General features: G+C 39.1%; 2 protein-coding genes across 6 annotated transcripts in view; one reads left to right on the top strand and one right to left on the bottom strand.

The window, feature by feature from the left end:
• Positions 1-26,675, bottom strand: part of MGAM (maltase-glucoamylase) — a 224,283-nt gene that overhangs the window by 116,430 nt on the left and 81,178 nt on the right. The gene's annotated exons all lie outside the window — the stretch shown is intronic.
• Positions 6,107-7,108, top strand: TAS2R38 (taste 2 receptor member 38). The gene has a single exon (XM_047833118.1). The coding sequence runs from the start codon at positions 6,107-6,109 to the stop codon at positions 7,106-7,108; it is 1,002 nt and encodes a 333-aa protein (XP_047689074.1).

Here is a 26,675-nt window from a genome sequence, read left to right as displayed (position 1 = left end):
CATGAGCACATAACCCAAAGACAGCTAATCCTTATTTCAACCGGCCTCTTGTGAAGTGGCTTGCTTTGTGATCACAAGCCAACTTAGATTCCCTTTCTTGAGTATGAGGCAGAGAGAGGATTTGCAGCAGAATCAATTAGTAGTAGGAGCAAAATGTAAAGACAGAGATTCAGAAATAAGAGCTATAGTGAGACCATCTTGAACCTTCTCTCCCCACACCAGTGCCACTCTGCCCACATCCTCTTGACAACTATGAGCAGACAAAGTAGGTTTTAAAATGCAGGAAGTAGAGACATCCTTCCTTTTGCTTCCTCTCTTGAACTTCCTGTTTTCTGCCTCTTCATGACTAGGGCACCCAGACAGAGGCAGGGTGACCTTCCCTCCCTTCCGTGCCTAGATGGGCAAAGACATTCCCAGGGCCCTTCCTGCAGGCAGCTTATTGGCTAATCGTGGCACTCATCTTCCAGGAAAGTTGTCTCAACCACTATGACTTAAAACCATAAAGAGACTACCTTTCTCACAGAATGAGAAGCCTGGAGCAGAGTAGTTGCTGGTGTGGTTCCAAGTACTCAAAAAATTCAGGGTGACAGCTTTGCGATTCTCTTGGCTTTTCCCTCATTGTTGGAACACTGACCGTAACATTCAAATGCTGGCACAGAAAGAAGAAAAGGCAACAGAAGTTTTCTAAAATATCCCACCCAATCACTTCTTCATGAGTCCCAAATGCCACTCCTATCTACAAGAAAGGGGGGAAGTGTCATTTACTTTTAGTTAGGAATATTGACATACCCCGTAACACAGGGGCCCTGCTGGTAATGAAAAGCGTAGGTAATCAGCAATATCTACCATGAACACGGTGGCAAATTGAGTATGTGGACCCTGCCTAAGTCAACTCTGTGCTCCAGTCCAATCTGCACCACACAGCTCTGCCTTGGGAGCCTTCGGGTGCTGGTCTAGCTTTTAATAAGATAATACACACCCTCCATCCCATTTCACTGCTGTTCTCATGGAATAGGGGTGACTGGCAGAGCTGGGTTTGGGAATTCCTGGGGTTCTTTCTTAGCTATGTGCCATCTACAAGCGTCAGCACCTGTCTTCAATTTCTAACAACAGTCTGAATCTCATCTATGGTGGAGCAGTCAAGATAGTGGCAATTCTTGGTGCTAAGACAACCTGGGTTCTGAATAGAGTTCCAGTGCCTGAGCCATGTTCCAGACTCTGAGGTGTGGCGACTGCTGGTGTTCTAGGAAATCCCTTCTGCCCTTTTATCCCAGGGGTTCTCAAATGTGAGTGTGCATCAGGATCATGTGAGCATCTAGTTAAATCACAGATTTCTGGGTTCTACCTTCGAGATTTGGGTTCAGTGGTTCTAAGTAAGGCCCAAAGATTTGCATTCCCAACAAGTTCTCTGCTGATGCCGATCTCCCTGGCCTGGTATAACTCATAGGACACTCACATCACTGGAGATCACCGGAATGAATCTTGACTTCTTGCGGCTAAAAGAAACTGCTTGATACACCCTTTGGATAGACAGAAGTGCATAAGACCAGATGGGGAACAAGGTCTAATGACAAACACCATGTCGCTCAGAACCCTGCCTGCACTCTGGTGGCTCCAGTTGTCACCGGGTCAAGTTCCACCACCTGATTTTTTCTTCCCTTAGGATGAGTGCTCTCCTGAATGGCTCCACACCAGATTGTGAGAGACTTTCAGCCTTTAATCTTCAGTGCAGGAAACATGTTTGAATTCCTTCAGTGAATTCATCTACATTCAAGTAAGGCCTACATACTATATTCATAAGAAAGCACAACTGATCACATCACTGCCCTGGGCTTAAAGCGAATGGCCAAATAAATGAGCAAAAATCATGTGTCATGTACCATGAGGAGCAAAGAATGAACAATATATAATCCCTGCTTTTGAATAACTCCGTGTAATTGGGGACACACACTTGTAAACCAACACATAGTTTAATAAATATGGTAAGTGATATAATAATGCTGTGGACAGAGTGGTGGTATGGAAGCAAAGACGATATAGGAAGTCAATAGGAGGGAATCAAGGACAGCCTCAGCCCAGCTCTACTCGAAATTCTGAGGAATTTCATTTATGCTTATACGTTGCTAATAGCACTGTTAACCTCCTGGGCAGAAGGACATTTTCTTTCAGTGATCTTAACTGAGCCTATAGAGATTTCCCCCACCCCCTTCCCTCCCAGAATAGTGGTTTCCTGAGATATGAACCCACCAGGCTCAACTGTCCTATCTTTCTTTAGAATGAGATGATAGTTCATCCCTCCCTCTTCCTTTCCCTCTACCCTTCACAAGGCACTTCACAAGGGTTCAGCAGCCATCCCCCAAAATAAACCCATTCAAATAGGGCTCAGGTTGGAAAGAATGTTACGAGGCACTTTACTCAAATAAGGATAGCCATTGCTCCCTGCTCTACAGATTGGTAGCTGGACTTAGTGGAAAGAACACCAAACATGAAGTCAGAATATCTAGACTTGGAGACCCAGCTCCTCACTTAGCACTTTAGTTATCCTGGCAGATATAGTGAATTTAACCTTCCTGAAACTCCACTTCGTTTGTCAATAAAATGGAGGTAGTGGGGTGCCTGGGTGGCTCAGTCAGTTAAGCGTCCAATTCTTGATTTCAGCTCAGGTCATGATCTCAGGATTGTGAGATCAACCCCCATGTCGGGCTCCACACTGGGTGTGAAGCCTGCTTAAGATTCTCTCTCCCTCTCTCTCTGCCCCTCTCCCCACTTGCACTCTCTCTCCCTCAAAAATAGAATAGAATAGAATAGAATAGAATAGAATAGAATAGAATAGAATAGAATAGAATAGAATGGAAGTGGCATTATGGTCTTCACAGGGTAACTGTGAGCTTATACTCATCCTGCTATAAAATAGTGAGTAGAGTCGACCATTTCAATTCTGTAAAATATGGGACCACGTTTTTGCAATATGAAATGCCTGGGCTGAGCTGGCACAGTAAGCAAGCCAGGACTCCCAGGCCTCACAGTGGTCTGTCACCCCCTCGTGGTGGGAGCTGTTAAATCATGAATAATATATATTCCTTGCTTTTGGATTCTGGATCTCAAGCTGATTTGAACTTCTGGGAAAATGACAGTGATTGGAGGACTCTTCTGGTTTGTTGGCACCCATTTCTTTGTCCAATTATCTGGAGACATTGGAGACATGGAGACTCGTCCTCAGCCTCCATACTTCCTGAAAGTAGGTTATCATTTGACCAACATCTCCCCATCATCCTCCACCCCTGGCAACCACCAATCTACTCTCTGCTTCTATAAATTCAACTCTTTTTATAAGAGTGAGGTATATAAGTGAGATCACGCAGTGTTTTTCTTGCTTTCACTCAACATAATTTTCTCCAGTTTCATCCATGTTGTTGCAAATGGTAGGATCCCCATTTTTAAGGCGGATAATACTCCATAATATGCATATGCTACAATTTCCTTATCCATCCGTCCATTGACGGACACTTAGGTTGTTTCCATTTCTCAGCTATTGGAAACAATGATGCAATGGACATGGCAGCACAGATACCTCTTCAAGGTACCGACTTCATTTCCTCGGTGATGTATTCAGAAGAGTGATTGCTAGGCAGTATAGTGGTCCTATAACTAACATTTACTGATCAAACATCCTATGCCAAGCATGATGCCAAGCATGATGTATGTGTCACTTCAGGCAATCCTCTCAACCCTCTGAGGCAGGTGTTATTTTGATTGTCATCTCCGTTTCATATGAGATAGACACAGAAGATTCCATCACTTTCCAAGGTCACACAGAGGGTAAGTGGCAGAGCCAGTCCTCAACCTTAGGGAGGCTGGTTCCACAGGCGCCTGGTTCCACAGTTTCAGCACAGAGCACCCCTCCTCAAGGGTGCTTTATGCAACTGTGAGCCCACTCACAGGAGCAGTCTTCCCAGAGTGAGGCTGTGAAAAGTTAGTAAAAAGGGACAATGAGGCACAAGGCTGGGAGCACACAGTAGAGCAGAAGTGGAAAGGGTCCACCTCTTAGAGGAAATGTTACAATATGACAGGTTGCAAATCAACCATTCAACTTCTCCTTTCCTTTCCCCATCATCCACTCCACAACATGGGGGAGTGACTGGATGAGGCAAGAAGGACAATAATAAAAGAACTGGAAAAGTTATATTTGTAAGAGTGAAGAAGAAGCACCAGATCAGGCAGAAGTGTTATAAAACAACATCCAGTCTCTAAGTGATCAGTTCTCCAAATCTTCATTGAGTAACTAGCCTGAACTTTTACAGAGCTTGCAGAAGCAATCATAAAATCAGTTCATATTCCTTTAGAGATCAAGGACAATTAGCGATGCCAGAAGGCCCAAGCACACCAAATATGTGGAAATGTTTAAAAGGGGATTGGGGCACCTGGGTGGCTCAGTCAGTTGGTTAAGCATCTGACTTCAGCCCAGGTCATGATCCTGCGCTTTGTGGGTTCAAGCCCCGCGTCAGGCTCTGTGCTGACAGCTCGGAGCCTGGAGCCTGCTTCGGATTCTGTGTCTCCCTCTCTCTCTGCCCCTCCCCTGCTTGCACTCTGTCTCCATGTCTCCCCAAAATAAATAAACATTAAAAAAATTTTTAAAGGGGAGAAAGCTACAACGTCAGAAATTACAGCCAACTATGTTAGGTGTATGTTAGAATATAATGCCTGGGAATGTTAAAACTAGATTAACAATCCACAGGGATGTTAAAGACTAATAAATGCTTAATTTGTGGACACTTAATTCATTCAAAAAATATGTACTGGGTCCTTGCTACGTGTCTTCGTGAAGCTTGTAGTTTTAGAGGGCAATAAATAACTGAGTATATGCAGGAATATAGAATAGAGTAACGATGATAACAAGCATTCAAGATGTGGCTAAGTAATGCCACTTCTAAGATGATCAAGGAAGCCCCTCTGATGAGGGGACTTCTGAGAAGAAACTGAGACACCTGAGTAAGTAGAGGAAAACCAATTCAGGCAATGGAAAGTTCAAGTGTGCAGCATGCATGGTGAGTGGGAGCATGCATGGTGAGTTCACAGACCATGAAAGAGGCCCACATGGCTGGAGTGGAGCAAAAGGGGAAGCAAGTACCCCCAAATAACATCCGAGAAGGGACAGAGGCCCTGATTAGATATCAGGGGTATACAGGTATACAGCAGGACCCACGGGACACTGTAAGGACTTTGCTTTTATGGTGAGGGATATCAGAGATCCCGAAAGGCCTGGACAGAGCAATGACATGATCTTATATTTATAACAGGATCACTATCGTTGCTTTGTGGAAAACGGGGTAAAGGAGTGGGGACAAAGACAGTGCAAGCTGTTAAAAGGCTTCTGCAATAATCCAGGCCAGATCACCCCCGACCCTCTCCCTTCATGGCAGCTGCTGGCCTTGTTCATGGAAATGGTGCTGTTGCCAGCCCAGGGCTTAGAATGAGGATGATGCTTGAACGAAATCTTTGGCATTGATAGCCACAACTCCTGTGCGGATGCCGGGGGAGGAACCGTGCATTCGTCCACATTAAAAACAGAGTCTATGGTAAGAGCCCTTCCTCCGAGATGATAGAAGAAGGCATGCAAATGGAAAGAGGCACCGTTTCAAACCTTAGTTCATCAAGAAGATACGATTTGCCTGCTGCCAGTCCCCTTCAAACCCATAAGCAAATCCCACTCCCTTCTCCTACCATGCAGGTCCAGATGGGCATGCAAAACTGGACTTGGGAAACCGAGACCCTGTCTTGTTTGCATCCCTGATGCTATGCTAGGGCCCTCTGGGAGGGCTGCTGTACAGACACACCTAGGTTTATTAAAAGCTTCTGCATCACCCAAGAGAAAGAACCATCCTCCTTCTACTCTTACAATGAGCTCTTGTGTGTATCCAAGAGATATTCTAAAGCAACAATATCCCTCTAAGTTTGCTGTCCGAATTTTTTGTGCACTCTCTTGGGCATCGATCTAGGCCAAAAGCCTGATGCTTTGTGAAGGAGAAGTCCTGGCTTGTAATGTACACTGACCCTTCTCTGCTGGGGGGTATGTGAGACTTAGATTAACCAAGTAAGAAGAGACATCATGTTGGCTCTGACTCCTGTCATAACTGTGTCCTATGAAGTCAAGAGTGCATTTCTATTCCTTTCAATCCTGGAATTTACAGTGGGGGTCCTGGCCAATGCCTTCATTTTCCTGGTGAATTTTTGCGATGTGGTGAGGAAGCAGCCACTGAGCAACTGTGATCTTATTCTTCTGAGTCTCAGCCTCACCCGGCTTTTCCTGCACGGGCTGCTGTTTCTGGATGCCATCCAGCTTACATACTTCCAGAGGATGAAAGATCCGCTGAGCCTCAGCTACCAGACCATCATCATGCTCTGGATGATCACAAACCAAGTTGGGCTCTGGCTCACCACCTGCCTCAGTCTTCTCTACTGCTCCAAGATTGCCCGTTTCTCTCACACCCTCCTGCACTGTGTGGCAAGCTGGGTCTCCCGGAAGGTCCCCCAGATGCTCCTGGGTGCAACGCTTTTCTCTTGTATCTGCACCGCCATCTGTTTGGGGGACTTCTGTAGTAGATCTGGCTTCACATTCACAACTATGCTATTCGTGAATAATACAGAATTCAATTTGCAAATTGCAAAACTCAGTTTCTATCACTCCTTCATCTTCTGCACACTGGTGTCCATCCCGTCGTTGCTATTTTTTCTGGTTTCTTCTGGGGTGCTGATTGTCTCCCTGGGGAGGCACATGAGGACAATGAGGGCCAAAACCAAAGACTCCCGCGACCCCAGCCTGGAAGCCCATATCAAAGCCCTCAGATCTCTTGTCTCCTTTCTCTGCCTCTATGTGGTGTCATTCTGTGCTGCCCTCGTTTCAGTGCCTTTACTGATGCTGTGGCACAAGATCGGGGTAATGATCTGTGTGGGGATCCTAGCAGCTTGTCCCTCGATACATGCAGCAATCCTGATCTCAGGCAATGCCAAGCTGAGGAGAGCTGTGGAGACCATTCTACTCTGGGTTCAGAACAGCCTAAAGATAGGGGCAGACCACAAGGCAGACGCCAGGACTCCAGACCTATGTTGAAAGCAGACACGAGACGAAACGAGCTCTTCGTAAATATGCCTCTGATTGTTCAGAAAGCCTTCAGAAAGCTATTCCAGTTTCTTCTGTAAACATAACTTTACATCAGTGAACTCACCCAGAGTGGAATAAAAGAATCAAAGCTCTAACCATGGCCTAGTCAAGAATGGCACAAGTTCCCCAAGTTTGTTTTGATAAAATGAGTGAAATTGAGAGGTGAGGTACTCAGTGTAAATGCTTTGTACACTATAGTTCATTAGTGTTTGGTATGAACCAAACTATGAGAAATCACCTCTTCCCAAATAATATCTAAACCCCAAGATAGCATGGTTGGTTTTGACATGACTGATAAACCTATTTCTTAAAGCAGGTGCTCACTTAATATTGGAAAATATTCACTACCGTGGCAATTACATAACCCTCTTCAAACTCCACAAGTTCGGAAGTTTGGAAACAGAAGATACGAAAAGACAGACGTGGAAGATCAATTGTCATTGCTTCAGCTTCAAGAGGTACTACACAAAACTCCTACATGAATCAGAGAACAGGGGTCTTTGTCTAAAAATACACTGCTGCAGAAATGCACACTCAACCTGCTTTATAGTGAGGGTGGGGAGGGGAAGAGAGGTAGATATTTGCTTGGTGGGTGCCCTGGACACCAGCCCTGGTGTATGCCTTCTGGCTCTTCTCTATTTGCCCTTGAACATAATGCTTTGCCTGGCACCAAGCATGAGAACCTGCCAAAACAGCCTGCCTAAAAAAGCCATGTTTGTGGACATTCAGAGTTCTCTGCCTGCATGGGAACCTAGCCAGGAAAGCTCCTCAAATCAGATCCTACAAGACTCAGGAGAGAAAAAGATAAACAAGACAGATAAACCTTGACAGGCTTCGAAGGCATGGCAGGTCACCCACAGAGGCTTGTAGCTCTACTGGCTGTGGGTACCCCCGAAGAACTGCTTCCTCCTCTCCGGCACCTAATTCCTCCCCCTACTTACTCTCCCAAACTAACTAACCTTTTGTCACCTCCACTGGGCTAAACGGTTGATAACTTCATCTGGTCTCTTTTCTTTGGTTTCCCTCAAAAGCAGGGGTCCCACTCTTGGCTGCACATTAAAATTGCCTGAGTAGCTTTTTAAAATCTCAGCATTCAGGCCACATACCAGGCCAATTCAATCAGATCTCGAGAGGTAGAACCCAGGGATCACTTTAAAGCTCCCCACATGATTCCAGGGTGCAGCCAATGTTGAGAACCACTGTTCTCGATGCCCTTTTTCTTGAGCTGGATGATGTCAGACCCTCTTGTGGACCTACATTGTGGGCCTTTTCATTCCATTTTCCATACTTGAAGAAGTATAATCATACAATAGTAGAGGACATCCCTTCTTACTTTGCTTTCCTTCTTCGAGTATAAATTCTCTCTGGAGAATTTATACTGGTCTCCATTACATTTTACTCCTCTCCCTGGCTTTATTTTTAACATCATATTTTGATAAAATTTCAAATTCATGGAAAAGTTGTAAGTTGCCCACATTCACTCATTATTTATATTTCACCCCATTTCTCTCTCCCTCCACTCCCCCATACAGATACCTCCAGTTCCAATCCAGTAATACACAGTCTACTTTAGTTTTCCGTTTTACATACTTGTAACTCCCTTCTCTAACCATGAGAAATATATTCCATTTTTGCTCGATATATTTTCTCATTCAGTTATGCCTAGAAGACAGAGAAAAATGGTTTTGGAATTGCTATCCTTATAGGACTCCAAAAAGCAAAATGAATAACTAGAATTCAATTATTTATTTATGGTATTTTTTTCATTTTTAGGTAAAATTTACATACAGCAAAATGCACAAATGCTAAATGTGCAACAGAATATGATGTGAAGTTTGATAAACATATACACACATGTAACCAACACTCCAAATAAGATAATCAATATTTAATCAGAACAGAAATTTCTAGTATTCTCTTCCAGTCAATCCCCATCAACTATGGGCAACTACTATACTAATTTCTTCACATAGATTATTTTGCCTGTTCTTGTATCAATCCTAAAGATATTCCTTTATTTCTGCTACTTTTGCTCCACATAATGTTTTTGAGATTCATCCTGAATAGTGCATGAGTTACAGCTTGTTTATCTATCACTACTGATGAACATTTGTCTTGGTCACAGTTTGGGGCTATTATGAATAAAGTTGGGTTTTTTTCTTAATTTTCTTGAATCCATCTTTTCATTTCTCTTAAATACCTAGGAGCAGAATTACTTTGTCATTAAGTCGGTGTACATTTGACTTTATAAGAAATTGCAAAGGGGTTTTCCAGAGTGACTCTAGCTTTTTGTGCTCCCATCAACAATGTAAGAGAGTTGTTCCATATTTTTACAGGCATTTGGTATAGTCAGTCTTTGGAAATTTTGGCCATTCTAGTGGGATGAACTGGCCAATCTAGTGAATGTCTCATTGTGATTTTAATTTGCATTTCTCTGATAATTAATGATATGGAGCACTTTTTTCATGTTTCTGGGCCATTTATATATCTTCCATTATAAAGTAATTTTGATTTGTTTGATCTTTTATAAAATGCATTAAGTATAGTTGATGACTTTTTTATATTATTTTTTATTAATTGGTGGGAGTTTGGTAGCATGTGTGTGTGTGTGTGTGTGTGTGTGTGTGTGTGTGTAACATGTATAGTTTTTGTTGTTGTTTTTCTGGATAAAAGCCCTTTGTCTGATACATGTATTGTGACACTTGTAACCCAGACTATGGTTTGCCTTTTCATTTTCTTAATGGTGTCTTTTGATGAGCAGAAATTTTGAATTAAAAAAAATCCAATTTATCATATTTTTCCTTCCATACTTAGCGCTTTCTATGTCCTCTATAAGAAATATATGCCTGCCTCTAATGTGCAAAAATAGTCAACTATGATTTCCTCTAGAATTTTAATAGTTTTCATTTTTCTATTTACAACTATAATTCATCTTGAATTAATTTTTGTATCTAATGTTAAGCAGGGTTGAACTTTTTATTTTTTCCATAAGTGTATTCAGGTATTCCAGTACCATTTGTTGAGGACTTCCCTCTCTTCATTGAATTACTGCCTATTTTGAAAAACATATGATTGTGTATTCACGGATCTCTTTCTGATTTTCTGGTTTCTATATTATGTTCCATTCACCTTTCTTGATTACTGTAGATCAATAGTAAAATTTAAAACAAGATATGGTGATTTTTCCAAATTTTCTTTTCTTTTTTTTTATTTTATTTTTTTATTTTTTACAATTTACATCCAAATTAGTTAGCATATAGTGCAACAATGATTTCAGGAGTAGATTCCTTAATGCCTCTTACCCATTTAGCCCATGCCCCCTCCACAACCCCTCCCATAACCCTGTTTGTTATCCATATTTATGAGTCTTCTGTTTTCTCCCCCTCCCTGTTTTTATATTATTTTTGTTTCCCTTCCCTTATGTTCATCTGTTTTGTCCCTTAAAGTCCTCATATGAGTGAAGTCATATGATTTTTGTCTTTCTCTGACTGATTAATTTCACTTAGCATAATACCCTCCAGTTCCATCCATGGAGTTGCAACTGGCAAGATTTCATTCTTTTTGATTGCTGAGTAAGACTCCATTGTGTGTGTGTGTGTGTGTGTGTGTGTGTGTGTGTGTGTATGTGTGTACACACACACACACGACATCTTTATCCATTCATCCATCAATGAACATTTGGGCTCTTTCCATACTTTGGCTATTGTTGATAGTGCTGCTATAAACATGGGGGTGCATGTGTTCCTTCAAAACAGCACACCTGTATCCCGTGGATAAATGCCTAGTGGTGCAATTGCTGGGTTGTAGGGTAGTTCTATTTTTAGTTTTTTGAGGAACCTCCATACTGTTTTCCAGAGTGGCTGCACCAGCTTGCATTCCCACCAGCAGTGCAAAAGAGATCCTCTTTCTACGCATCCTCACCAACATCTGTTGTTGCCTGAGTTGTTAATGTTAGCCATTATGACAGGTGTAAGGTGGTATCGCATTGTGGTTTTGATTTGTATTTCCCTGATGATGAGTGATGTTGAGCATTTTTTCATGTGTTGGTTGGCCATCTGGATGTCTTCTTTAGAGAAGTGTCTATTCATGTCTTTGCCCATTTCTTCACTGGATTATTTGTTTTTTGGGTGTTGAGTTTGACAAGTTCTTTACAGATTTTGGATACTAACCCTTTATCTGATATGTCATTTGCAAATATCTTCTCCCATTCTGTCAGTTGCTTTTAGTTTTGCTGATTGTTTTCTTCGCTGTGCAGAAGCTTTTTATTTTGATGAGGTCCCAGTAGTTCATTTTTGCTTTTGTTTCCCTTGCCTCCGGAGACGTGTTGAGTAAGAAGCTGCTGCAGGCAAAATCAAAGAGACTTTTGCCTGCTTTCTCCTCGAGGATTTTGATGGCTTCCTGTCTTACATTTAGGTCTTTCATCCATTTTGAGTTTATTTTTGTGTATGGTATAAGAAAGTGGTCCAGGTTCATTCTTCTGCATGTCGCTGTCCAGTTTTCCCAGCACCACTTGCTGAAGAGACTGTCTTTATTCCATTGGATATTCTTTCCTGCTTTGTCAAAGATTAGTTGGCCATACGTTTGTGGGTCCATTTCTGGGTTCTCTATTCTGTTCCATTGATCTGTCTGTTGTTGTGCCAGTACCATACTGTCTTGTAGTATAGCTTGAAGTCTGGGATTGTGATGCCTCCTGCTTTGTTTTTCTTTTTCAAGATTGCTTTGGCTATTCGGGGACTTTTCTGGTTCCATACAAATTTTAGGATTATTTGTTCTAGCTCTGTGAAGAATGCTGGTGTTACTTTGATAGAGATTGCATTGAATATGTAGATTGCTTTGGGTAGTATTGACATTTTAACAATATTTGTTCTTCCTATCCAGGAGCATGGAATCTTTTTTCATTTTTTTGTGTCTTCTTCAATTTCTTTCATAAGCTTCCTATAGTCTTCAGTGCATAGATTTTTCACCTCTTTGGTTAGATTTATTCCTAGGTATTTTATGGTTTTTTATGCAACTGTAAATGGGATCAATTCCTTGATTTCTCTTTCTGTTGCTTCATTGTTGGTGTATAGGAATGCAACCGATTTCTGTGCATTGACTTTATATCCTGCAACTTTGCTGAATTCATGAATCAATTCTACCAGTTTTTTGGTGGAATATTTTAGGTTTTCCATAGAGTATCATGTCATCTGCGAAGAGTGAAAGTTTGACCTCCAAATTAGTAATCAAAAATTTGCCAAAAAACAAGAGTCCAGGGCCCGATGGCTTTCCAGGGGAATTCTACCAAACATTTAAGGAAGAGTTAACACCTATTCTCTTGAAACTGTTCCAAAAAGTAGAAATGGAAGGAAAACTTCCAAACTCTTTCCATGAAGCCAGCATTACCTTGATTCCAATACCAGACAGACACCCCACTAAAAAGGAGAAATATAGACCAATTTCCCTGATGAACATGGATGCAAAACTCCTCAACAAGATATTACCCAACTGGATCCAACAATACATTAAAAAAATTATCCACCGTGACCAAGCGGGATTTATACCTGGGATGCAGGGCTGGTTCAATATCTGCAAAACAATTAACGTGATTCATCACATCAATAAAAGAAAGGACAAGAACCATATGATCCTCTCAGTAGATGCAGAGAAAGCATTTGACAAAATATAGCATCCTTTCTTGATAAAAACCCTCAAGAAAGTAGGGATTGAATGAGCATATCTCGAGATCATAAAAGCCATATATAAACGACCCAACACTAATATCATCCTCAATGGGGAAAAACTGAGAGCTTTCCCCCTAAGGTCAGGAACAAGACAGGGATGTCCACTCTCACCACTGTTATTCAACATAGTATGGGAAGTCTTAGCCTCTGCAATCAGACAACACAAAGAAATAAAAGGCATCCAAATCAGTCAGGAGGAGGTCTAACTTTCACTATTAATTTATTTGTAAAAATGAAAAAAAAAGCCTGTTAGAATTGTAATTGTGTTAAATCTAGATATCAATCTGGGGAGAGTGACTTCTTAAAAATACTGTCTGATAATCTATGAATATGATATATCTCTTCATTTAGTTAAGTCTTTAATTTCTCTCAGAAATATTTTATAGGTTTTAGTATAGAGGTCTTACATATCTGTTGATAAAATTATCCCTAAGTACTTAATATTTTATAATCTTATCATGTATGGAATTTTTAAAGTTTCCTTTTTCAATTATTTGCTGCTAGTATATAAAATATAATTGATTCTTGTATACTAAACATGTATCTTGAGACTTTCCTTAATTAATTTATAGTTCGAGTAGTTGTAGATTCTTTCAAATTTTATATTTAAATAATCATGTCATTAGCAAATAGAGACAGTTTTACTTCTTCCTTCCCAATCTTTATGTCCTTCATTTATTACCTTATTCCACTGGCTGAGATCTTTAGTACAATATTGATTAGTAGTAACATGAGTATATATCCTTGCCTCATGACTGATCTTAAGGGGGAAACATCAGTATTTTTGTCATTAAGTACAATGTTAGCTATAGATCTCTTACAATTCTCATTTATCAGATTAAGAAAGACCATTTTTATTCCTAGTGTGTTAAGAGTTTTTATTATTAATGAGGACTGAATTTATCAAAAGTTTTTTCTATATTTATTGAGATGATTGTATAATTTCTCTCCTCTACTTTGTTAAAGATTTACACTGAATAATTTTTAAATGTTAAATCAATCTTATATTCCTGGGATAAGTCTTCACTTAGTCATAACGTATTATATGTATTATTATTTTATGTGTTGTTCTATTTGACTTTCTAATATATTGTTAAGAATTTTTGCATCTATGTTCGTGAAGAATACTAACCTTTCTATATATTCTTAATACCTTTTTCAAGGTTGGTATTGGGGTTATTCTGACCTCATAACACAAGTGGGGAAATGTTTCCTCCATCTTAATTTTATTGAAGACTTTGTGTAAAATTGGTATTATTCTTTCCCTAAATATTTGGTAGCATTAATCAGAGAAATCATATGGGATTGAAATTTTCTATTCAGGGAGGTTTTCCAAATTATTATAATTATAATTTACTTAATTTACATAGTATTACCAAGATTTTTTATTTCTTACTGTGTCTATTTTAAGTTATATTTTTCAAATAATTTGTCTATTTTATAAGTTTTTAAATTTATTGCCATAAATGTGATTAATAGCCCTTTATTATCATTTTAATGTCTGTAGCATTTGTTTTGAGATCCTCTCTTTCATTCTCAATTTTGGTAACTTTTGTTCTCTTTTGAATTCATCATTTTAGTTAGGGATTTATCAATTTATTGATAATATTTCCAAGAATAAACTTCTTGTTTCATTTTATTACCTCTACTTTTATTTTCTTCTACTCATTATTTCCTATTATTTACTATTTTCTTCCTCCTACTTTTGTAGGTTCAATTTCTCTGCCTGATTTAGCTTCTTAAGGCAGAGAATTATATTACTGATTTTAAATCTTTTTTTTCTGCTCTAACATAAACATTTAAGGCTTTAAGTTTTCTGCTAAATATGTTTTGCCATATCTCACAAATTTCAATATATTGTATTCTCTCCTATGTTTATTGACATAACTGACCTATAACATTTATAATATTAAGGTGTACAATGTAATGATTTGATACACATATATATTGCAAAATATCTACCGCAATAAAATTTGTTAACACCTCCTTTGTCTCACATAATTACCATTTTGTTGTTTTCTCTGGTCATAGTACAAGTATTAAATCTTTACTCTCATAGAAACTTTCAAGTACAGAACACAATATTGTTAACTCTAGTCACCATGTTTCATGTTAGATCCCAGAACCTATTCATCTTATAATTGAGAGTCTGTAGCCTTTGACCAACACCTTCCCTACTTCCCCTACCCCCAAGCCCTGGCAACCACCATTCTTCTCTGTTTCTATAAGTCCAATGATTTTAGATCTTAAAAGTAAGTGAGATCATACAGTATTTGTCTTTGACTTATTTCACTTAGTATAATACCCTCAAGATCCATCCATATTGTCACAAATCACAAGGCTTCCTTCTTTTTTTTTTATGGCTGAGTAATACATATTACATTTTCTTTGTCCATTCATCCACCAATAGATACTTAGGTAATTTCCATATCTTGGCCATTGTGAATAATGCTACCATAAACATGGAAGTGTAGGTATCTCTTCAATATCCTATTTTCATTTCTTTTAGATGCATACTCAAAAGTGGGACTGCTGGATCATACGGTAGTTGTGCTTTTAACATTTTGAGGATCCCCCACACTGTTTTCCACAGTGGCTGTACCAATTCATGTTGCCACCAACAGTGCAATGTTCCACCTCTTCACCAGCATTTGTCAGCTCTTGTCTTTTTTTTCTGTTTTATTTATTTATTTTGAGATAGAGACAGAACTAGTGGGGGAGGGGCAGAGAGCGAGAGAGAGAGAGAGAGAGAGAGAGAATCTCAAGCAAGCTCAGTACTGTTAGCATAGAGCCCAATGAGGAGCTCCAACTCATGAACTGGGAGATCATAACCTGAGCAGAAATCAAGAGTCAGACACTTAAGCTACTGAGCCACCTGGGCACCCCAGCTCTTTTTTTTTTTTAAGTTTCTTTATTTACTTTTGAGAGAGAGAGAGAGAGCACAAGCAAGGAGGGGCAGAGAGAGAGGAGGAGGAGACACAGATTCCAAAGCAGGCTCCAGGCTCAGAGCTGTCAGCACACAGCCCAACGCAGGGCTCTAACTCACGAACTGTGAGATCATGACCTGAGCCGAAGTCAGATAATCAACCAAAGTACTCAGGCGCCCCTTGTCTTTTTAATAGTAGTTATTCTAACAGGTGTGACATAGCATTTCATTGTGGTTTTGATTTGCATTTCTGATAATTAGTGATGTTGAGAACCTCTGCCCATTGTTTTAATCAGGCTGTTTATTCTTTTGCTATTGAGTTGTACGAGATCCTTTTTTACATTTTGCATGTTGATCCCTTAACACATGTGTAGTGTACAAATAAATTCTCCAAGACTCAAAAGTTGAGGCTGTTCATGTGACTGGTTATGAAAAAACCTTAAATAGGGAAGTAATGTGATCACAGCAGCAATTTTATAAAGATTTGTCTAATATTGATTCAAAGAGTTGCAGGCAAAGGGTTTAAACCATTTGAACTTCAACTGCAATGAGAGATTTGGACTAGGATGTGGTAGTACAAATGGAGAATACAGAATAAATATGAGAGAACTTTTGAAAAACATCATCAACTAGCACCTTGATATGGTGGTTGATAGACAAGGAAGAATCAAGGTTTTCAGTGTGTGAGTGTGTTGTAATAGGATATAACTAACAAAAATAAAGAAGTTGAGAAAGTAAGTGGGGTTGAATTTGAGGAAAATGGTATATGTGGTGTGGAACTTACTGCAACTGGGTTGGTACCATGTTATTTAATTGGAAAACACCAGCTTAGTTTTGGAAATGAACTGAAATTCAGATCAGAAGACAGAACCAATAGACTTGTCATCATCAAAAGGGAAGCTATTCTGAAAACTGTAAATCTTGAATTGGGTTATAAAGGTAGAGAAAAAAACATACTGTCAAGGTTGGAGGCCGTAAATTTATGGGAGGAGCAAGTGGATAAGACATAGTGAGGATACTTGGAATGGACTAGATTTTTGTTCATTGCCTTCCTGGCACTTTCTTTGCCTCTACCACCTGCTCCTTATGCTACAACTACGATGTGCACCAGGATCCTTGCTCCTGACCATATTTGAAGAGTGCATTTTGAAGAACCCAAGCCCATCACGGTCTACCTGTTGGACCTTTTAAACCTGATCCAAGAAAATTTTGTGAGACATGAAATCCAGCAACTTCTCATGGCTAGTTTCCTGCCATATTCCATTCCAATCAGAAATGAGCACAAACAAGAGGTGGGTAATGGCAAAACCTGGTTTTATTTGACTCTTGATGTTTCCAAAGTCCAACTACATCCTTGCCCTGGTTAGGTTTAACTGTGAAATCCTTTATCATAGTCTATGAGCCAAATACATACTACTTTTCGGGGTGCCTGGGTGGCTCAGTCGGTTGAGCATCCGACTTCGGCTCAGGTCATGATCTCACAGTTCGTGGGTTCGAGCTCCGCATCAGGCTCTGTGCTGACCGCTTGCTCAGAGCCTGGAGCCTGCTTCAGATTCTGTGTCTCCTTCTCTCTCTGCCCCTCCCCCGCTCACGCTTTGTCTCTCTGTTTCTCAAAAATAAATCAATGTAAAAAAAAAAAAACAACAAACAAATACATACTACTTTTGTCTAAATGTGTTCGGATTGAAGTTCTTACACTTGCAACCCAAAGATCTATGATACGATGTGTGATGCACAATCTATAAATGGAACCAGTAAGTCCACGAACAGACACAGAAAGAAGGTATAACATTTCAGTTAGCTGTGGACCAGGAAGAAAAAAGCATTATTCTTAGAATGTCCCGGCTCAGACTCAGTGGGAAATTTAAATAACAGAGGATTAACTTCAGTAATCGAAAGAAAAAAAAATAAATAGTCACGGGCCTCTTTCATAATACATTTTATTCTATTTTGTCTATTTTGTTCACAATGCGTAGTTAATTTAACATGTTTATGACTGAGCTTAAATAAACTTTATTTATTTATTTAATGGTGCCACTCACTGAAATATTGCCTGAGAAGCTATCACGCTTTCAAAAGGTATTGGGGCGAGAAGGAGATGTTGGTATAGGAGTCCACCCTAAGCTCTCTATACAAAGGAGGCCCTAAATATGCACAACTCCTTTTGTAAGTACTTGGTGGAAACGCCCCCAAATCTCTCACCCTAGATAATTTCTCCTCCTAATTATTCAGCAGTTTTTCTTTATATAGCTGAGGGGTATTCACGCCAAAAGCGGAGGTAGGGGCAACGGAAAAAGAGCTGGGACAGTGTGTGCACTTCCCTGTTTTGCTGAAGATTAGCATCTGCCAAGTACAAACAAAATTAAGGTCTCCTGGCACCTTCCAGTTTGGCCAGCAAGGCAGTGGAAATCTTCATAAGTGAAAGCACACATACACGCAGGAAACGTAAGAAACCTAACCACCCATCTACGAACTAAGGATTTCCAGCATTCATCTCAAATGTTCCAGCCTTGGAATGATTAGCAGGCTCCCTGGGGGAGGTGACATTTGAGGGCCTCTGAGACTTGTCTAAACACTAGATGGAACTGAGCAATTGTTTATACACAGAATTTAGTTTGGCATAATGAACCTGGGATTTTCTACTGCACCATCTTTTTTCTTTCATTTTCTATTTGGATCTTCGAGCAATGACTTTGAAGAAATATCAGGTACGGATGCTTTCTCTAGCCACTCTTTGCTTCGAGGATACAAACTCATAGAGAGTTACAATTTGTAGTGCAGTTAGGGAATATTCCAGAGTCACAATGCCTGACAGTTTCAAATCTCAGCTACAACAGCTGACTAAATTTGAAACGCTAAAATGTCTCTTAATAGACGCACGGATGAATAAGTTGTGATATATGTATGCAATTGTATACGAAATTGGACACGGATCACTTCACAAACATACTGTCAAACATAAAAAGCATGTTTTAGGAGAATTGGTACATTATGATACTATTTACGTAGGTCTTAAATACCTTTAAAACACCACCACATATTATATAGAGTTAAATAAGTGCATAATAAAGTATGAAAAAATACACAAGAATCACAAACATCAAATTCAGGAGAGTGGTTTCTGGTGGCAGAAGTGAAACAGAATGCTCTTTCTTGGTGAATGTACAAAAAGGACTTTCATTTAATGTTCTGATGTTTCATTTCTGGGGTTAGGAGATGGGCATTCATTATATTCTTCCTTATTCTTCTTTGTGCACACGAAATGTAACAAGATACATTTTTTTTTAAAAGATTGCACCAAAGACTCAGCTTTGTTTTTGTTGGCATTACAAGCTATTCAAACATCTTGGACACTTCTTTGCTGGAACATTCATGTATAGATACACAAGTGTATAAATTAGCTTCACTCTTTCTACAAAAAGTCTGATTTTGGAAAAATTTTTTTTAACACTAAATAATCTAGCCTAAAAAAATTTTTTTTAACACTAAATAATCTAGCCTATTGCTATGCCATTAATTTTCAGAAGTGAAACAGATGACATGGAATAAATTTCTGAAGTTACAAAATAAAAGATTAATTTCAACATATGTTCTCTGATTTCAAAATTGTTCAGCTATCATTCTATTCATATCTTTAAAAATCTACTTGAAAACAACTATTTTCCATTATGAAGCAGAATCCAATTCAATATTGCGTCTGGTTAAAATCTCAATGCACAAGACTAAACTGAAATTGTAATCTGTAGAAGAAAAAGTATTAGGCCTCAAGTTCCGAATCAAAAACACTATAAAATTATGAAAACATAATCTAATAATTAAACATTTTGAATTTTCAATTTGCATTTTTTATTATTTAAGATATTATATCCAATGTGATATATTTATGTTATAGGTTTGGTTTAGTACAAAACCTTTTTCTTCAGTGCCACAGGTAAATATAGCTATTGTTTGGAATTATCATTTACATGTTTGTTTATATCAGCTGCAATTATAAAATATTATGGATTATTTCATTCTTCTCCAGCAAATTCTCAGCTATCTTCAATATTCTGAATATAACAGTATTTCTGGCTATAATGTATTTTTGAATGTTTAACTATGTAGAAGTTATAATCTCTCATTCTCTCCACAGACGATCTTTCAGAAATGCATTGTAAAAGATTTTATGGCCGCTTTTTTTTTTTACAAGAGCCGTCACCTAATTTATCTGCATTCAGAAATTAATCCTGTGGAAATTCTAGTTCTTTCTTTCAGTTCATTAAATTTTCATCATATATCTTTTCTATATAGCAATTGTTCTTTGATTTGTTTTGTAATGGTCTCTTACTTTTTTTTGGCAAAGCCGTACTTCAAATTTTCAGTACTTAATTTTCTTTTTAAGAAAATTTTACTTTTCACAAAAAAATGCATTCTCTCCCATTTTTCTAGAAGCATGTGGCCTCATCCTGTTTTCCCTCTTTCAGTAGAGGCCTGACTCTTGCTCTACGCTAACAAAAAAAAACCCAACAAAACAAAAGAAACACTAAACAGTTTTGCAAGAAAGACAATGGCAATTGGATTCTCGCCACCTCGGTGGCGAGACTGGAGACAGACCCAGTCAGCAGACTCCTGCTCTAGCCTCCAGCCAACTGCCCTTTGTGGGATTGTGCTCTCAGCAGCATAAGAACTTCTAGATACCTGGGTATCTGTTGAAAGCTCCAAAATTTCAAAATGTTGGCTCAAGTTTCTTAAAACACTGAACAAATCAAACACAGTATAGCCACATGCTGAACGCGATCTGTGGACCACCTGTGTTACCAATTCACAACCTCTCTCTCATGTGGTGTGAAAGCATTTTTTCTGCTTGAGCACTTGCTCACAGGAGACTAAGAACCATGAGAGAAGCTCTTAAGAAGGTGCTATTTGCCTTTTGGGATGAGCACTGGGTGTTGTATGGAAACCAATTTGACAATAAATTTCATATATTAAAAAAAAAAAAAAAAAAGGTGCTATTTGGGTCGAATAACCCAGAATGTAATGGTGAATTATTCTATTCAGGTGTCATTTTTCTATTAAGGGTAACAAAACAAGAACATCACTCTGAGAAAATTCTCCTGAAGGTTGCTGAGTTTGCAGACTAGAAAGAAGGGTAGACTCCTGCCTCCTATCAGGCTTCCCATCAGTTAGGATTGGACCCCAGGGACCACAGACAGGCTCTGGGCTCTCCCAATGTGGAGTTCTACCAACCATATCCCATGAGCAAGTTTAAGTTAAACTCTGTCATATATTTCACTTCTATTAGTTCCTGAGCATCCCCATCAAAACTCTAGATGTTGATTTATGATCTTCTGGGACTTAGAGTTTTTTTAAACAAAGATCCCAAACAAACCTAGTATGTTACTTCTTTCATAGATCTTTCTACCCAAAGCCCTCTAGACTGTGTTTGCTGTTTACTCTTTTTAAAAAATGTTTATTTATTTTTGAGAGAGAGAGAGACAGAGACAGACAGACAGACAGAGCATGAGTGGGAGAGGGGCAGAGAGAAAGGGAAACACAGAATCCGAAGCAGGCTCCAGGCTCCGAGCTGTCAGCACAGATCCCGACGCGGGGCTCGAACTCACGGACCGCGAGATCATGACCTGAGCCGAAGTTGGACGCCCAACCGACTGAGCCACCCAAGTGCCCCTCATTTTACACTTTTTAAAAGAAATCCCCAGTTTTGTAGGTTTGGATCCCTTTTCATTGATTTTGTGTAACTTTCAGCTTTTTATTTTTTTGCTTACATTTCTTCCACAATTTCTTTGATTATTGCTGCTCTTATATTTATTATGAAGTTTTTGTGTTCTCTCTTCTGCAAGGCACAGTGTATGTAACAGTTCTGTTGGATCCAGCACCACATCCTCTTCCTCCTCTAATCACATTTCTTTCTTTTTTTCCCTCTCTCTATGAATTCTGAATTGACACTTTAGTACTATCTTCAAATATTCTCATTCTTTTTCTGCAGTATCTAATCTGCTATTTGGAACCCTTCACTCCACTAATTGCTTCAAACATCAGCCAATACATCTCAAAGCATTTATTCATCCATTTCACGATATTAGGGCACATTCTTTTTATAGGACCAGTCAGTGTTCTTTAACATTTCAATGAAAACACAAGAGAGATGTTTTCCAGCATCTCCTGTGTCTCCTAAGGACTTTGTGGCACAGACAGATGTGCATGTCTTTCTTCACAAGGTTCACTTATTTTGAGTGACTGTATTCTCCTCTATGTTAAACTGTGAAGTGGGAGATGAGGACGTCCTCCCCACATTCAAGGTCGCAATGGGATGCGATCAATATTGAAAGGGTCAAATTTTATAGGGTCTGATGAAGAAACATGGAGAAAGTTATTTTTACCTCCTCAGTTCTGTTTTGCCCAACTAGAGACAACCTGAGCAGATATCTAACCACTGAGTATAGCGCTTTTTTATTGTGCCACGGGAGCTTGCTAGTAATACAGAAATGCCCTCATTATCCAATTGGATGACTGTCCTCTGCAGCACGACTTCTTATTTATTCAGTGAGTCACTGCACAAAGTGGAAGCCAACTATTAGGGTTTCCATGCTGCTCCTGGTAGGTTCCAGAACCTGACAACCTTCCCAGAGGCTCTAAATCTTCTCCATTCCAGGCTCTCCAACCGCCCCTCACCTCCAGCTCTTGACTCTTCAGGTTTGAGTATACATAATACTGTTCTAATGGAGGATTCTTCTTGTTATTCCAAAAGCAGACTTATTCCATGCATTCTATGAATTTTGGGGCTTGCATTGTCTGGGTGGCAATTTACTTTAAAATGACACAGTATTAGTAACATATATGTGAACATAAATGAACCCTATATAAACTAGGAGGTGGTTAGTTACCATTTGAGGTACTATAGTCACAATCCATACTTCAGGATGGTTATTTAAGTAAGATATGACATTTTCTAACCAGGAATCAATACCTTCAGAGATGGTCTGGCTCTTAAATTATCCTTATTGAAAATGACTTAATTTGCACAAAGAATATTACACAAATTTTTAATTGATTAAAAGTATTTTAGAGGCCCTACCACATTCCCGCAAGTACATGATAAAAATCCAGCAAGCCTAGAAGCCTAATGCCACAGTGCAGTGTTCCACACACTGTGGATATGCCAGGGTTCCGGTGCTGATGAAAATAAGCTCAGCCCCGTCTTTTTGACTTCATAGAGTCTAGCAGGGGAAGCAAACAAGTACTTTATCATGCCTTTACCTTAGCCCTCAGGGAAAAAGGACATGATATCATGAGTCCATAGATAAAGGGCACCTAAACCCAAGAAAGGAGAATCAGGGAGATTTTCCTGAATGAAGTCACATTTCCCCTTAGACTCAAAGAATGAGTCAAAATTATCTAGTTAAAGAGAATATATAAGAATGTATATGTCCTTGGGAGAGGCGAGGTGATTCAATTACGGCTTTGCACATATTACGTGCTCAATAAATATATGTCAGGTGAATATGTGAAGACTTGGATCCAGGAGAGTGAATAAAGAACTAGAAGTGTAATGTTGCTAGCAGACGGTGCATGGGTAGATGTGGTATCCTGAGATGCACAGAAAAACCAGAACGCACATCCCAAGAAACATGTCCGGCACATGGCAAGCACTCAGCAACATTTGCTGCAATAATGAACACACAAAGACTCATAGACCACAATGAGGAACCCAAACCTTATGCTAACAGCAACGGAAACTTACTCACACATTTCATCCGGGAAGTGATCTAATCAAGTCTGCATTTTAGAAAAATCATCCTGACTGCAGAGTGAACTGTTGAAGCAAGAGTATGGTGAGAGGGTTTTTTGGAGATAGTTGAGAAGATGGAAGGGAGAGCTGGTGAGACCGCAAGGGGCAGCTGTGAAAAAGGAGACAAGAACACAGGTCTGACACACTTGAGGAGACAGAATCATCATGGTGTGGAGTTCGAGTGGACGGGAAGAGAAGAGAAGAGAGAGGGAAGAGAGAGAGGAGCCAAGGAGAAGACCCACCTTCTATGATTTGGGAAACTGAATAGATGATCTTCACATTCTGAGACAGAGAACATAAGAGGATGAATGTGTTTTAAAAGAGAGTTAATTAATTAATTAATTAATTAATTAATATATTTAGGGACATGCGAACTCCAGATTGTCTGTGGAACATCTCAGTGAAAAGTGAAACTAGTCAAAAGATACACAGACCTGAAATTCAGAGTGAAGATTTGAGAATCATCTTCATGAGCATGGTGACTGAAACCATGAGACTTGGAAGAGAAGAGGGATAAGTATATAATTTTAGGAATAGGCAGAGAAGAAAGTAAAGAGAGTCTAGAGAGAAAGACGGGAAACCAGGAGAACGTGGAGTCATGGAGGCCAAGGAAAAGTATACAACATAAGATGCTGTGGGGCCCTGTTCAAGATCAGGAAATTTGAAGACCAAATGGTATTCATTTAACTATTGAGTAGGAATCATTACTTCATGATGTAGTCATGGTGGGATTCAGACTGGAGTGAGCTGAGGAGAAAGTGGGAGGCAAGGGAGAGGAGGCAGTAAAAACTGACAATCCTTTCAAGATTGGGACTGGGAAGAAAAGAGGAAACAACAGGTCTCTTTGAATTTCCAAGTTTTCTCATTAAACTGCTTGGAAGAATTCCTGCAATATAGAGTGAGGGACATACATACATTTAAATGTATATGTGCCTAATAAAGCTCAAGAGACAGGATCCATCTATCTTTCTGTGTGTGAGGTATAAAATGTAGTCATTTTTGTAAACGGTCATATTGATACTACTCCAAAACACCAAGCAATGAATCATAAGAGCCCCTTCTTCTAGATTTCCTTCCCAGATATCCATGGTTGCTTATCAGTCCAAAGAGGGTAGTCGCAGTCCCCACTGTCACTGGTATTTTTGCTGCCATTGTCATCACAGGGTGTAGATTCTGAAAACAGGCAATCCATCTATTTGGTGCCATACTCTGGCCACTTTAATCATTGATCCTGGAAGCTGAGGAAGGGATACTCCATTGTCCCTACTTCTGTTCTTCCTTAGAAGAGCTGTTAATGACTATCCATTTCAATTCCCTCTCTCTCTCTCTCTCTCTCTCTCTCTCTCTCTCTCTCTCACACACACACACACACACACACACACACACACATGCTATTTTCCCCCCAACACACCCAGAGTACACCCAGAAGCCTTGTTTAGCTATATACTGTGTCCCCTTCAAAGTTTTTCCAAAAACAGGTATGGGAAAGGCTTTCTATCTCCCTGATCTCTTTGGTGCTTTCAGTTTACAGGGGACTCCATTGTCTTAGAAAGACAATTATCATATTGCATAATATACATCCTAAAGACTGCATTTTCATCTTAATATCATGTGAAGACTACCAAAGTCAAACTTCAGGGTTTCTTTTTCAATATTTTAATGGTGGTAAAATATACATCAAATTTTCCACCTTGACCACTGGTAAGTGCATTCATAATTTTGTGCAGCCATCACCACCATCCATTTCCATAGCTCTTGTCTTCTTGTAAAATCAAATTCTATACCCATTAAACTCAGTTTTCTTCTTTAAGAAAGACTTTCTCCTGTATTTTTAGGGCTTGGTCTGGAGGAAAAATGTCTAATTGGACCCACAAAGCAGAAAATCTTATATCTCAGCCTATAACATCTGATTGAGGATTACAGTGATCTCATCTTTCTTCAGAGAACAATGTATGACACCTTCCTTACAACCATGCAGCTAGAAGGCCCTTTCCACTAATCTTCCTAAATGGGCTGTGGACTCCAAAAGCTTTTGATGTCAACATTACAAAATAGGTAGAGTACTAAGAAATTATATCAAGGTGACAGGTATCATGCTAATAAAATTGTAAGCATTACCTTGGCTAATTCTCACAACAATGTTATCTGGCATTTACTATAATTACTCCTATTACTAATTGAAGAAATGGAAAGAGATTAAGGAACTTAGTCAAGGACATCCTAGCTAGTAAATGGCAGAAGCAGTAACCAAGACTAACTTAAAGTTACCAGTAACTCAGGACTGACTTAAAACTTTTTTTCATATCCACTACACTTTACCCGAAGGATTACAGATGTCAATTGTTAAGTAAATCATATATGTTTATACTTAAATACTATATGTATATTAAATAATATATTACCAGGACACGTGGCTGTCTCAGTCAGTGGAGCATGTGACTTGATCTCAGAGTTGTGAGTTCTAGGCCACGTTGGGTATAGAGATTACTTTAAAATAAATAAATGAATAAATAAATAAACTTTAAAATAATACATTACCAAAATCCATATTTTAATATGGAAGGATATCCATATAGTGCTAGCTTAACCTATAGGATTTGGTTACAAAACAACATATATAATACGATACCATTTTTCTAAATGAACCAGCATCTACCTGTCATCTATTATCTATCTATCTATCTATCTATCTATCTATCTATCATCTATCTATCTAATCTACCATCTATCTTCCTATTATCTACTCATTTAGAAAGAATATACGACCAGAGATGTTAACAGTGATCACAGCTGAATGTGTGGATTTATGTAGACATTTTTGTTTTTTCAATTTTCCCTGTGAATATTTTCTAACCATTTTTTTGTAATAAGCACATGTAGCTTTTCTATTAGGGAAATATAATAAAAGGAAAACTTCAAATTTAATATGCAGTAAAAATTCCCTGATAATAAGACGTTAGTATTGTTCACCCTCACTTCACTTCCTCCATCTAGCAGAGTGCCATGCTCAAGAAATACTGAATGGTCCCCATCTTCAGGTGGCACCTGGTCTGGGACCAGAGAGGAGTCCATGATGAAAGGTAC

Source organism: Prionailurus viverrinus, chromosome A2, assembly GCF_022837055.1.
Source record: "Prionailurus viverrinus isolate Anna chromosome A2, UM_Priviv_1.0, whole genome shotgun sequence".
Taxonomy (NCBI): Eukaryota; Metazoa; Chordata; class Mammalia; order Carnivora; family Felidae; genus Prionailurus; species Prionailurus viverrinus.
Note: the sequence above shows the minus strand (reverse complement) of the source record. Positions and strands in the feature narration are given on the sequence as shown.